The following is a 15,082-nucleotide window of genomic DNA, read 5'->3' on the forward strand; positions in this document are numbered from 1 at the left end:
AAATTTGGCTCTTAACCAAACTGACTCTACTTCATACAGTTCAGTATTATGGGCTTTGAGCCCCAAGGAACACTTTGCATTTAGACCAGTATGGCTTGTAACCACAGCCACTGTTTACTTTATACCACTTATGGATTCTACCCACCTGATCAACAACTTATTTGCCTGAACATAGTTACTTCAAAGTCTTGATTCACAGCATTATTGCAATTGAGCCTCTAGGCTTTTAACAGTTAAACTTTAATAAGATATTTTCCACTAAAATGCATTACAACAGCTGGACCACAGATCAGGATGCTGCAAGACTACAGATAGCTCTATTACTTGGTATATAATATAACATATTTTTTGCAGAACTCCTTCCAGTGTTAAACCTCAAACTAATTTTTATCTGGGTGCAAAATTTAATAAACTATACCATTTGGTTGAACATAGCATTGCTGAATCCAAAGAACAGAAATTCATAATGCTCACTACAAGATAGCAATTAACAGTTTCTCAGTTCAAACAACACATCGTACACAAGCAATAAAGCTTCCAGCAATTCTAAAATCACAGGAATGCTAGCATCTTTATTTACAAATGAAAGGAGATATGTAAATGTGACAATATTCCCGCATGTAAAGAAATTATGATTCCTCCATAAACATTTTTTGATAGTAACCAGTACAGCCAGTGTTGAGGATGTAAAGAGCTACTGTACACTCTTTTGTATGCAATGACCACTCTTGTCTTTTTAAAATAAGAAGTATAGAAAGCATCAATCCTTCAATGTATTTTCATGTTTCAATGAATGAAAACAAAGAGGGTAAGTCTATAGGATTCAAAACAATATGCAAAAAATTCATGCTGTGGGGAAGCTATTGTTCCAAGAGAAAACATATATACGCAGAAGTCTGTTTTCTACTGCTGCACTATAATTAAACCGTTACATTGAAATACAATGCTGTTAACACAGTTTAGTATTAATGATCAATAAAAAATATGAACTGTCATTGCCTAATACCTAACTTCTTTGGAGTACTTCTTACTTATGATATCTGAAAGGCTCAAAACACAACAGCGTTCAAAACATTGTGATAAAGTTATTACATTATTTATTCTGACATGGCATAATTTAAAATAACATTGCTTTTTAAATCTTTCAGGCCTTTGAGTAACTACAGCACGCCTAAGCCCCTTGCTATTTCCCTGCCCCTACTTACTTCTCTCTTATACTTTCTGAATTAATAGTCCAGTCAGGTAATTTGAGGCAGATGTACATTTTCCCAACATTCAACAAGTACAGTTGTGCAACAGTTCCCATGCCAGAATTCTTCTTTGTAGGCACTTAGTCAAAGCATTTGTCTCTGTAGCATGCAGCATTTTGTATGAGTTTATAATTGACACAATAACCACAGTGGAAGTAGATGAACAACCCCTACAGCCACACAGCACTTTGGCAGGTGAATAAAAGAGTAGTAAAAAGCAAGCTTATAGTGAAGATTTTGCATATTTTAATTACAAATAGGGGGAAAAAAAGCAATGACTTACCTGTGGAGACGAGGGACTAAAAGTCACATTGATAACAGATTCTGTGTGTCCACCCAGTTTATGTGAAAAAGTGCTTGAACGCATTTCATATATGTAAGCCTAAAAAAAACAGTAAAATTGTATTCACATTTAAAAAAAAAAAAAAAAACCACAAAATATTTTGGAAGAAAGAAGTTATAGTATATGAAGACTAAAGATTCAGCCTACAGAGAAGTTAGAAAAATTTCGTAATAGCTAAACAGATAGAAAAGTCACCAACATCTTAAAACTGATTTCTATAATTCAGGATAATTTAGCAAATGCTTAAGTTCAATCAAAAAAAAAAATATTTAGAGAGAGTAACACAATCTTTTCCCCTTAAATAACAAAACATTAGTTACATTTCACATAGGCAGGTAAAATGACCCTTTAAAAGTGTATTTTAAAGGGTGTCCTTCAGAATTTAAACCATTTATTTTAAGTAGAAATATGTATAATCTAAACCCAAGGTTTAGAAACCTTAGTTTCTAAATTAAAAAACTCTTAAGTTTGTTGTTACACTAAAGAATATTTTTCAGTCTCTACACAGGTCTTTGCAGTTTTTAATTAAACAGTATTGAATTCAATAACAAGTCAATAATATTACAAGTGATGTGGATATCAAAAATGAGAAAAAGCATACTCTCTGCTTTTCTCCTTGAAGGAGAAAGGGAAAAGTACTTTCCAAGGAGTAAATTAATTTCAAAGCAAAATAATTATATTCTTTAATGAAAAAGTACTAATGCAAAACTGCATTAAGAAACGAATCCAGAATTCAGTGGAAGTCATAGACATACTGATGAAAATGGCTGCATTGTGGTATTAAATTAGCATTATCATACATAAATAAAACAGAAAATTATTCAAAATAAATCCTGTAGTATAAGTCCTCCACATAAGAAACACTTGAGAGAGTCATATACAGGCACATAAGATTGTTTTAGACTATGCCTTATCTAGTAAAAATAACAATTATTTGCAGGATACAGTCAGTATGCATACACAAGGCATAGCAAAAAAGACACAAATGTAGATGCAGACTTACTTTGTACATTCTAAATAAAATGTGCCTCTCAAAATAACATATTGTAAAGCATGCAAAAAATAGTCAAATACAACAATCCAAACTTTTCAGTCACAACAAAAAAAAATAAAATATTCCCTTGTCTTTACTAAATCTCTGCAGTTAAGACTATGAACATGGAATTAGGAGCACAGCCTAACATATATTAACCCAAACTGCATAGACACTGTAACAACAATATATCACTCTGTGACATTTTTTCATTGATACCACCCTTAACTTAGTCATCATTCAGAACCAAGGCAGCTGAGCTTCCCATAGCAGATGGCAAACTGCTACAAGATGTGTGTCCCAAAAACCTGTGGACTCAATAGACAGTCTTCCCAATTTATTAAAAGATTCATGGACCAGTGTAGGTCCTGAAAAACACTTAATGCCTCACTCGGAAAACAAATCTTATCAGTCAACTCCAAAGATTATCTAGTCCAAGCCAGCACTGAAAAAGCACTGGATAGTCCTCAGCGTCAAATATTCCATTCGTGACTATATTGACTGAGAGGTAAACCAACAGGCCAACTGTAAATCTACTTAATTGCATTCAGTTTATATACCTCACATATGCTGGATTCAGTCCAGGGTATAAAATTAAAGACAACTACTGGCATAAATGAAGTACTTAAAAACAGACAGAAACATAGGTATCCCTTTTTAACCTCTTGATTTTATGTAGCATTCCACAATTCCCAGTAATGTGTTAAAATCATTGAGTCCTTCCTAAAAGGATACAGCAAATGCTTGGTAATTGAAATTCTCCCTTAAAAAGTAAGACCCTCCTCCCTACTTTTCAGACGTCTCAGGAAACTGGTCATAATAATGAGTATTTGATTGCTAGTAATAAGAAAGCAGATTTTTTTTTATGTTTGTTTTAAAGCATACGGCCCCACCACAATGCCATGACTTATACCATCTGGGACATGATCAGTTCACAAGGGAACAGATAGGAAAGGGGAACCCCAACAAGATAAAAGTGATAGATATGATGCCACAAAGAAAACCATTCTGCTGTGTTTCTACGACATGAAATTATTTTTCCTGATGGAAAGTACAGAATTAAAAAGAACTGAATGAGGAAAATACTGGAGATAATTGAATCAACTCCAAAATTTATAGATTTATGAAACTCCTATTGCAAACAATTACTTCCATTCATAAGCTAATTACTCTGCAATTGCAAGTTGTTTGAATGCCTGAATCGGTTCTTCTGCATATACTAAGACCAGTCTTTCGCAAACAGGTATAGGCACCAGACAGCACTGTGCTGTCTATCGCACATCATCTTTTCCCTTTCTGACCCCAAACTGCCCTACATTTACTTTTCAATCCTACTTTCCTCCCTCCCTTTCATATAATTAGGCACAAAGAAGAGGGAAAGTCAAGGACAGCAGGAGTCAAAGCACCAAATGCTCAGAATTACAGATCTACAATGCCTTCCAACAATTTCTGAGCTAAGAAGAAACATGGCTTCATGTTTTAACCAAGGGAACATACCACAGAGAGACATCGTTAGTGAAGCTGAAATTTTTCCATCCTAATCTAGTGGCTTATAGACCTTTGCCAAACTTATCCAATAAAAATTAATTTTCCATTCCAGGTTCTCAGTTTAATTTTGGGAATACATTCATTTTTGGCTTAATCTCTATGTCCCCATTCCTCTCTGTAAAGTAGATGTGATAATATTTCAATGTTGGGTTGGTTTTTTTTTTTCAAGACAAATCCAATGCTTGTGAAACCCAGGTATTCTAGTAATTTATGCTCTTCCACACAGTTTCTAAATCAACCATTTGGCTCATACATTTCTTTCAAAAATAGCTATGCAGCAGTTGTGCAGCTTCAATAGAATCTAGCAAGCATGTATTCAGTTGTCTAAAAGAGATGACATCTAATCACACCTCTCAACCTAAAAAGCACTGAAGGTCTTACAGAAATTATTTCAAGGCCTGAGCTGGAGGGTTGACTGGGATGCAGCACTCTTGTGAGTCATCACATTGTGTAACAAGATTCACTTAGACAGAAAAATAATGACAAGCAAGTACTGAGAGATGCCCACCTGTAGCTAACCACTGAAGCATTCATCAGCTAGACAAAACACAGAACATGAGTGGGAACACAACTTTCCCTTGTACTTTATTCATACAATTCTATCCTAACAGAACTAGTGTTAAGCTTCTTTCTGATACTGAATTTCTAGCCCTATAAACATGAAATATTTAGGGTTGGCGGTTCAGCTTAACAAAAAAAAAAAAAAGTGGTAGATTCCCTAACATCCCAGAATAGTTTATTATGTAGTGGCAGCTATCATCTTCTCTTCCACTTACGGTAGCTTTAAGGAAAGTATAGCAAATATTTTAAATTGGAGAAATCTTGATGTGTAACACAATAAAATGTGATTAAAAGAAAAATATCACCATTAAAAAGTATATAAAAACAGATTCTATTTAAGTAACTCTGGTCACAGATGTTTAAGCTAGCCAGTGATAGTCTTAAACTCTGAGAATAAAAGTCAACTTGGAGCAAGATTGAAAATAAACTTTTCAGTAAATTTATTTTTAACTTCAATTAAAAAAAAAGGAAATTGTATTTTAACAGAAATTACATTCAGGTATTCATAAAAAGTGGAATAACTCCAGTATAAACATTCTCTTACTGTAGCCTGCCATCATTCTAGTTTTACTACATTTTGAAGTCATTCAAACTGGTTTTCTATTCTATACTTACGAGATATTTTTTTTTAGCATATTCTTCTCTACAGAAAAAAACTTAAAGAACAGTAAGTGGATTATAAATGATACCATAACACTAGCCAAAGAAGAAAAAAAAATTAAAGTTGAAAATATAAATTCAATGACAGAGGAAGAACAGATTTTCAGCAAACCAGATGTAATAAAAAAGAAAGCAAAACAGTCTAGGAAGTACTCAGCAATCCCCAAAACACATATGTGCACATAATCTGTTATAGGCTTTAGCCAAAGTCAATCCCTTTTTTTTATATTAAGACCAATTTCTTGTAATAAAAATACTGCTTCAGTAGATATTGGCATTTCCTTTCCATTTCTGTCCAAGGGTCAGCCAAAAGTAAAAATCGTTTACCTGTACCAATAGCTTCCAAACAAGTTTCCTGCACCTATAACCACGTACATATTTCTGTTTCTTTTCTCTTGAAGTTTGAAGAAAATTTGGAGTAGTCAGTTTTCATTAACCCACAGTGTAAGAGCATATTTAGCACCTTACACATACATACAAACTTGTGCTTTCTTCTTTAAGTTTGTAGCAAGAGACAAGGAAAAAGGGTGAAGATCCCTTCTTAAGGGGAAGGATTGATATCAACATGGAAAACTACTTAATTGTACTGCACTGGTAGAGAGACTATGCTATATAAATTGACTCTTTATCTGCAGAGTTTCACTAGACATTTTTTCCACTGTTTCTTATACTCTGTCTTCAAACGAAACTTGTCCCCATCTGTTCCCACAGCACCCTAGTCCAATCTATTGCCATATGCATTTGAGTCAAACTACTTGTACTCCTACTCCCTCCTGGGAAGGGAAAGAAAGGGAAGGAAATCACAGAACCATAGAATCATAGTATGGTTCGGGTTGGAAAGGATCTTAAGATCATCTATTTCCAACTCCCTTGCCAAGGGCAGGGACACCTCACCCTAGACCATGCTGCCAAAGACTGTCCAACCTGGCATTCAACACCGCCAGGGATGGAGCATTTACCACTTCTTTGGGCAACCTGTTCCAGTGCCTCACTACACTCACAGTAAAGAACTTCTTCCTTATATCTAACCTGAACTTCCGCTGTTTAAGTTTAAACCCATTACTCCCTTGTCTTAAATCAAGCAAAGAGAAATACTGAAAGCATAACAGAAAAATTCTCCTTTTTATCAGCTCTTGCACAGGGACCAGAAAAGCAACAGCAGTTTCAAGAAAAGACATTTATAATTGCTTTGGCTTTAAACTGCAGCACATATTTTACAAACAAATCACAAAAAAAAAAAAAGAAAAAAAAAAGAAAAAAGAAAAAGAAAAAAAGAGACACTGGTATCCAGGACACTTAATTGGACTTTACAAAAATAAAGCTTTTTTTTAGTTCAGTAGTTTTGCATGGATTGGCCAGCCATCCCTTTCCTATGATTATTTTTACTAATATTTCAAATGAGCTACAGAAGATGGAGGCTTTAAAACCTCTTGATAGAAAAATAATTAATCTTACTTACACTTTTATGAAAGATATCTGGATTCACTAATAAGGTATTAGTCTCCATTACTTCCATTAATGCCAGCAAACCTGATGCACATTCCCACACTACATGATATAATTGTTTGGCTTGCACTCCACCACCATCCCCTGTTTACACTGGGGCACATCTCCCACTGAACCATGTATTTTTCCTCAATCTCATGCTGAAAAAGCACCTGAACTACTAACACTAAAACAAAAAATAACAATCAGCCTAAAGCAGACACCCAGCATGGAAAGTTTCAGCCCAAAATGTTCTCAATTATAAGCAACTGAAAACAGAATTATAGTGGAAAGTGTTAGACTACGGTAACCATAGGCATCAGTGCCAAACCCACACATAATAAAACAGATTTCACAAGTATCCTAAGTGCTGATTAACTTTCTTTAGTCCCAGGACATCTTATACACTTGCCACATGGTAGCATGGAAAGTCTATTCAACCCTGTCACCAAAATGTTGAGCACAGTATGCCCTCTGAAAGGCCCTTCCCCTTCTAAATGCCTCTTGTAGAGGCTGTCTTTGTGGTAGTCACAGGAAGCTGCCCACTATACTAAGATCCAAGTTTCCATCTGAGTTCTTTCGACATACCTACAAAAGGAGTAAGTGAAAATTAATAATGCTCTTTATTATTAAGAAGTTAATATTATCAAGATTGGTCATCTTTCAATTTGCAGGGGTTACTTTTCAATTGTATCAGTGTGCTGGTAGTTATAGTTAAAGGAGTTTGAATTTTCCTCACTAAAAAAATGATTACATAAACCAATCTAAACCATATCTCTGTAAGCCACCCTTTTTAGAAGCTTCCAATTTATATTTTTCCTTATTTTACTTTCTATTTAATTAGTCAATTTCAAAGCCTCATGTATAAGACCAACTTTACTTATCTGCCTGTGGAATTTGTGTAGCACCAAACACTGTTGTATTTAGGTTCCTTTTACTTTTACAACATACTTAGGTTTGGCAGAGTGCAGAATTATTACCTGAAGATTTTGTTCTAAGAACATAGAAAATTTCACTTATCATTACAAAGCAGCATGGTTGGATCACACCCGCTCTGGCCATGCCTCTTTCTGACTGCTGCTGAGATTCTTCTCTATTAACTGAACCAATAATTACATTCCCTGCTTACATGCCAGTGTTGACTGGCAGAAATACTGCAAGATTTACATGATGCAGAGGATCTTCATTCAGATCTTCAGGTATAATAGGAAATCTCATTAGCTTTACAAAGGATTACCCCATCTTAATAAATTTGCAAGCACAATGCAATCAACTTGTAGGTTTATAGGGATATGTACCAATGACACAAAATTCAGCAGCAGTCAAATTTGTGGAGTAGGAGGTATACATATAGAAAACACAAGCCCTCTGGGTATAACTCTATACATATCCGCTTTTGGCACTTCAGTGCTACATGCATTCCAAATGAAATTTGGGTATTTATATCTACTTTGGGTTCCTGTTATGCTTACGTTTGAATATGGGGTATTTTTCAGTAAAGTTATTTTTCTTTAGCAAAAAAGGCTAAGTTCTCATGCTTTCACTCAGCTCTCTAATTACCAAAATTAAAGGTTAACACAGTAACACACTGCAGCCTCATAAAATTCAGTTTAACAGGCCACTAGAAAAAAAAATGTTCTGTAGTGGTTAAATATGCACACATCTATAGCCAGCAGAAAATCCTCCCATAATCTCAACTGCCAGTCTGTTTTCTTGGTGGTCACTTCAGAGGTGCAGAGGCTTAGATAAAGCAATAGTCTGATCCAATCAAGAAGCAAACAAGAACAACTGATGTGCTCAAGCTCACATAATATCATGGTTCATAAAATAATCTCCCAAGGCTAAGATCTGCAATCATCTTTAAAGTTATACCCAAGAGACAACCAAGTAACAGCACTCTGTAAAGTCATGACTGTATTAATAAGAAATCAATATTTATTTCTTCCCTCCTAGGATAATAGGTCTAAGAGACAATCACACTACCAAAGAATCCAAGAAACTGGAGTTCAAGAGTAACACAAAGTTGTATTCTCGTTTGGAAAGGGATAGATTTTCTCCAGCTGGCAGAGAGGTAGTTGCAGTATCTATCATTCGTTCTCTGCCATGGTTTTCCTTCTGCCAAGCAATGTCAGTCATGGTCTTTCCACAGTAAACATTACCAGTGTTATCTTCTCCAGATGTTTTCCCTTAAAGAGTATCTTAGTTAAACAATATGGACATATGAAATAAAACTTGAGCAATATATCATTGGGATACCAAAGACACTGTAAACCAAAACACCCCAAATAGTCCCCGACACTGCTTCATACAGTACATTGTGTTCTGCAAGCCTTCTGGTTTGAAGGATAGACCAGACAATATATACTACGCAACACCACTATCAGACATTTCTAGAAGTAATTTCCCAGTAAAGAAGCTATCCTCATAGTTTTCAAACCCTGTATTAAAGTCAACACTACAGCATACTCTACTGTATCAAAGATACCTAATTTAAATATCAATGATACCTCCAAATACTCTCAAGAATAATGAACTACTATTAAACTACTTCAAGTTATAGAGCTCCTTTCACTACGGCTTCTCAAAGCCAAAACATATGTGGCTCAGTAAAGTAGATGACGAGTTTGACAGACAGCAGCGCTGAATTTTGAATGCATTTGTGATTGACAAAATAAGAAATAATATATTTAAAGATAGTTATCCTGATGTAAGAATCAATAAAAATAAAACTAAGAGTTCTATTATACGTATTTTTCTTGTCCTTATAAGTTATTTTCCTAATCCAAGAGGGAAAATAATAAAGATATTATGCTATTTGAGACAATGAATAATGAGACAACTAAATAAATATATCGTAGCAAAATATTAAAATATATTGCTCAGTAGGACTGACACTCTATTTGGAATATCAGCCTCTGTAACTAACAGTTCTAACAGTTTGTATTATGGCAGATGCAGAATCCTGTATCTGAAAACAACTGAGTCTGCAAGCACTATCAGGCCCAGGTTTGCACCCAGCCAGAACTCACAGGTTTGCAGAATTCTTTGGATCTGTCCTCTGATCAGTATGTTTTCAGCATCACTTGTATAATGGAAATTTACTCTAAAACCAGTTTTGTCCAGATGTTAACATTCAGGGATTAACATGTGGTTAGAACTCTAGCGTTATGTATAAGCATCAAATTGCCTTATCCTGCCTCCCGTTACTTCTTTCAGTGCTGATGCCCTCTGGAGAAGACTTCATCTTACTCTCTCTAGATTTGTTGCCCTCACAGTTAGAAAGCATAAATTTAATCCTGGATTTAGAATGTGCTTCAAAGACAGCGTTTTAGACAAGATCCTTTACTTTGATATAAAGCATAAATAAAATGGAAGACGATTGCATACATTACCTGTTATGGTGAAAAATGTCTGGGTTTGCAATATGCGTCAGTCAGTGTGAACTGTAAGCCCAGGTCTGAGATTTGACATGGACAGTTTTATGTTAGCAAATTCCATTTCAGCACTAGGATCAAACATGCCCCTTAAAGACTACAGTTCAAAGAGAGCTAGCAAGAATAAATTTGTAAACAACTAAAGAGCCAAATCTTGATTTCTGAACTCCCTGCTTTATTTTCTGGAAACTTGGAATTTAATCAGAGAACCCTAAGGTCTTCAGAAACAGAAATGAAGAACCTAATTAGATGTGAAGCAAACCAGCTAACTAGTACTACATGGAGCACAGGAAAAGTTTAGCAATTTCTATTTTTAAAGGTAGCATTTAACATCCTCCAGATATTTTTGTCCTTTTAAGACTAAGATTGCTTTGGCCAACAAATGTTTAGGTAAACATAATTGTACAGAGCCCAGGAAAATAGAAATCTAAATCAAATCAGAGTATTTGTCCAGTATCCTTAATGCTATTGTCTGATAAACAGAAACCTCACACTGCCTTTTTGCACAATGGTTAGAAATTAAAATATTATGTGCATTCATTTAAGAAAATGTCACCCATGTCATTTGCAACCTTAGGCTATTTAAGATAAAGAGAAGATATTAGAAGTGTTGACTTTCTGTGTTTTCTAATCACAATGAATTATGGAAAGGGTAATCACAGTTCAAAGCCAGGATACTGCAGGTACCTGCCTTGATCACACTGTCAGGACCTACACGTGTCTTGACAAAGGTTCTCTTAAAGAAGTTGCAGTAATCAGTTAGGGGAACACTTCCAACATGTGAATTACAATATGTACAAATCTCATACTAACACACACAAAAGCAGTTCAAATAAAAACAAGCAGCTGCTTCAGCCACAGAGAAGTTGTACCAAGTTGTTCTCATATAAAATAGGTCACCTACTTTGTAAGTAGAGAAAAAGGCAGACAGAATTTGCATCTCTTTGTTTACAATAGCATATTTCAGTTTTCTAATTCTATGCCCTGTGGAAATACGGTTTTGACTTTTATATTAATCAGTGCAGCCAAAATATTCCCCTCCGTCAAACACTTCAAATATTTTGAAATAAAAAAGGCAGTTTAAGATTAATGTCTCTCAATTATATTCCAATTCTGCCTCCTTAGTTGTAAATTCAATCACATTTGTTAATCACAGGGTTCAAGCATTGCACTTGATAAATTAATCTCTGAGATGATTGAAGATGCAGTTGCTGGTCAGTGGAAAGATACGTAATGTATTTCCAGAATGCATTATTTTGAGGCAACACTTTGCATCCACACTGCTGAAGTTTTGTGCAGCTTTTTGAATTCCAGTGGACATTCACTCATAAAATACAATCTGCAAAAATATGTGGCTTCTTGATGCTCTTAAAACAGTTCCAGTTGCACATCAGTCCATCTGTAAGGATATTATTAGTTTAGCAATGTGAATGAACTATTCAGTGCCATGTTCAATTTTCTTTTTCAATAGGAAACACAAAAGTACATCCAGTCTCAATATTTCAAAGAGAAGCCTCTGAAAAATGCCCTCAAACTGTATTATGTCCTAACAGTACAGATGTAGCAAGAGTCTGAAACTTGACTCCATTTTCCTAAGGGGACAACAACAAGAACAATGAAAGAGCTTTACAGACATACGATGAAAATTATGCAAAATTCCAACCGAAGAGCCATACTAAAAAGTGTTGACTGGCACAGCGCCCACCAGGGACCACATGCCAACTGGAGCAGGATGCAGTCCAGATATTCAGCTTCCTTTGACAAGCAGCCAAGTGCCAAGAAATTTGGAGTAATGGCAAAATCAAGTTTTATGCCTTCCTTTTCTTGAATCAGCAGTAATTCCAAATGACTTTAATGCAAAAGAGGAGACAGAAGGTCTTGTGACTGCACCTCTTTATACTAATCAAAATCAACTTTAATTAGCAATCTCAACTAAATATATTTATATCATATGTCATGAGCTGAGATCAATATTAGATGCATTTTGTTTCGCAAACAAAGCAACAAGTCTTTCTTTTGTATTGCAAGCTACATTTTGAAATGCAAATTACCAAAAACTTGAAAAAAGAAATTTATCATGGAAATGTCAAGAACACATTAGGTATTGCCAAACCTCTAGCAATATGCCAATAAAATCTCTAATCTTCACATGATCGGAGCCAGTATTTCAAAACTAGCCACAACAATAAATTCCTCTTGTTCTGAATTTGAAGTTGACCAAAAAACGCTGTGTCATGGTCCTGGTGAGTCACCAAGAAATACGTAGAGGTTAAATAGCTTTCCTACCTAGTTGTTTTGGAAGGATGTGTTTACAGTGAAACCAACCCTAACCTAGTTTCAAAGGCATATATTACAAGCTAGAAGTCATCTACCTCTTAGAAAACACCAAGAAACTGAGGCAACAATGCAGGACTTACTGAATTAAAAATAAGTGCATAGTCAAAAAGGTAGCAACACACATTTACTCAGGACTTTTCACTAAGTGTAATAATTTAAATACAGCTGACACTGAATGAGAAGAGAACCTGTCTGAGGAGGAAACACACACACAAAATTACACCATGAATTATCAAAAGTTCTAATTACAGTTGAATGACTTTTTATTTTGTATTCAGCTGATGGGTTCATACAAAACAAGTAATTAAAGATTCATCATGCTGCATTTGGTAGCTTAAGTAAAATAATGTGTAGTTGATACATAGTTCCTAGTGGTCAGATATGTACACACTACATAAAGCTGTGCTACAGAGGTATCATTCCCATCTTTGATAGCACGTGACAATTCAGAGTCAAAAAACTATGAAAACATTCAGAAACAAACTTTTAACAATTACTTTGAACACTAAGATTTGGTTGTTCAGGGATTTTTTTCAGGCAAAATAATGAACATACATTATGTATATCTGTATACCTGCTAATCATGCATAACTGCTACATAAAAATTAAAGATATGAAAGTATAATAGACCTGTTTTGCATCAAGCTGAATCCTAGAAACATGCATAAAAAGACTCCTTTGCGTACAGTAGGAGTAGTTCCTATGATTTAAGAGGAAAATAAGGAGAAACATTACTTACATATTTGTCATCTGATCCACTGGCTATAAACCGTCCACAAGGAGACACTGCAATTCCACATGGATAGCAGCGGCTACTGTGCCCTTCAAAACGACGTTCACACCTTCAGAGAAATTTCAGTCTTATTAAAACCAGCGGAAAACTAGCTCCTTTACTGCCATTTTCATGAAATGCTGCTGAAGTGTCATCTATTTCTCTTAGTCTACAAACTTACCGGAGCAAATCCACCACTTAAATTCTAAATATCTGTGCAGTAGGATTTTGTCAAAACTGAAAGTCATTAAAGAATATTAACAACTAAAAAGAAAACAAACACACAAAATTGCCACAGGTAAATGCCCAAAAACATACTTGGGCATTGTTTAGTTTACAAAGATCGAAGAATCATTCCTATTTAAAAATGAGAAGCTGCGATGCCTACCACTAAGTTACTGTTAGTTAGCCATCACAGCAGGGAAAGCCAAACTCCCCTGCATTAAAGGTAAGGTGCTGTGAAAGCCAGTCTGCCCTGTGACACTTCAGAAATCTCCCTTGAGTAATTTATAATACCAAATGAAAATCCAGTATGTGGAATCATAACATAGATAATTACTGTTTGCTTTTCTTATACCCAAATCTGGATATTTAATCTGTGCTACTCTATTTACATTCCTACTCCATGTACTAATTTATCTTGTAAATTCAAGAAAGACAATATCCAAATGACAATCAAACTGATAAGTCTAGCTATCTTCCCTACAGCTGTAGATAACTTCTTACCTATCTGTGTTAATATAGTCTAAAGGAAAGAATGCATTTAAATTTAATACAAAGAATTAATTTCCTACTTTACATGTTAACATTGCAAGGCACTATTGTAGAATGAGTTCTTGATAGCTGAGCACACTTGGAACATTTAAAAAGAATGTTTTTAATGAAATGAAGATTAATATCTAAAAAAAAATCCATGGTTGTAAAGATAACCTGGTAGCCACTACAAAACTAAGGAAAAAAGTAGTGTTTAAGAGTTGCTTCTATGTTAAAAGACATTTTAATAAAAGTTTCAACCCCATTCAGAATTATTGTTTACATGTGAATAACTCCTTTCAGAGCTTTATTTCTGTAGCCATGAGGTATTATTTCAAAAGAGGCATAATAAACTGTTTTCTTCTTTTGCCTTTATTATGAATGTTATCAACTTCACCATAATGCAGCTGTTACACATTCTTTTTTTTTTATGCATGCTAGGTCCAGGAACAAATCTGGAAGAGTAAGATCTCCTGCCAACACCTGCGATACACAATTTTTCCTGGCCAGTGAAATCACAGTTGCTGTGTTAATGTGATTGACTGAACCCATATGCAGGAATCTCTAAATCTTTATACCACGTCGTTCTGTTTTAGACACACATGTATATGTAAGAATGCACTGAATACCAAGTTGATTTTGTTCACCCAGGTGAAACAGGCATACTTCAACAAAAACATCACTTTATGACTGATCCAATGGCTATCATGCAGTAAAACATAAAAAAAAGACACATCATTTTACAGAGTCTAACTTTGAACCTTCACAGATAGTACACATTAATTTCTGTATAACAAAACTACTGATACTAATGGACAATTTCAGTATACAGTAACTGGACCTTTCATCTCAGACTAGTTCTACACTAAAACTGTTGAAGAAAACACTACAGTTCAGAGAAGTAAT

General features: G+C 34.9%; 1 protein-coding gene across 1 annotated transcript in view; it reads right to left on the bottom strand.

The window, feature by feature from the left end:
- Positions 1–1,093: 1,093 nt before the first annotated feature.
- The window catches only part of WDR27 (WD repeat domain 27), a 59,519-nt gene continuing 45,530 nt past the window's right edge, over positions 1,094–15,082 (bottom strand). Inside the window, exons 22-24 of the mRNA XM_057406973.1 lie at positions 13,391–13,493; positions 1,534–1,632; positions 1,094–1,436 (exon numbers count right to left, since the gene is read on the bottom strand). Of these exons, the coding sequence (XP_057262956.1) occupies positions 1,377–1,436; positions 1,534–1,632; positions 13,391–13,493 (262 nt within the window). The 3' untranslated portion in view covers positions 1,094–1,376. The remainder of the gene's footprint in view (positions 1,437–1,533; positions 1,633–13,390; positions 13,494–15,082) is intronic.

Source organism: Pezoporus wallicus, unplaced genomic scaffold, assembly GCF_028554395.1.
Source record: "Pezoporus wallicus isolate ANWC-B61680 ecotype Strahan unplaced genomic scaffold, APGP_CSIRO_Pwel_v1 scaffold_6362, whole genome shotgun sequence".
Lineage (NCBI taxonomy): Eukaryota > Metazoa > Chordata > Aves > Psittaciformes > Psittacidae > Pezoporus > Pezoporus wallicus.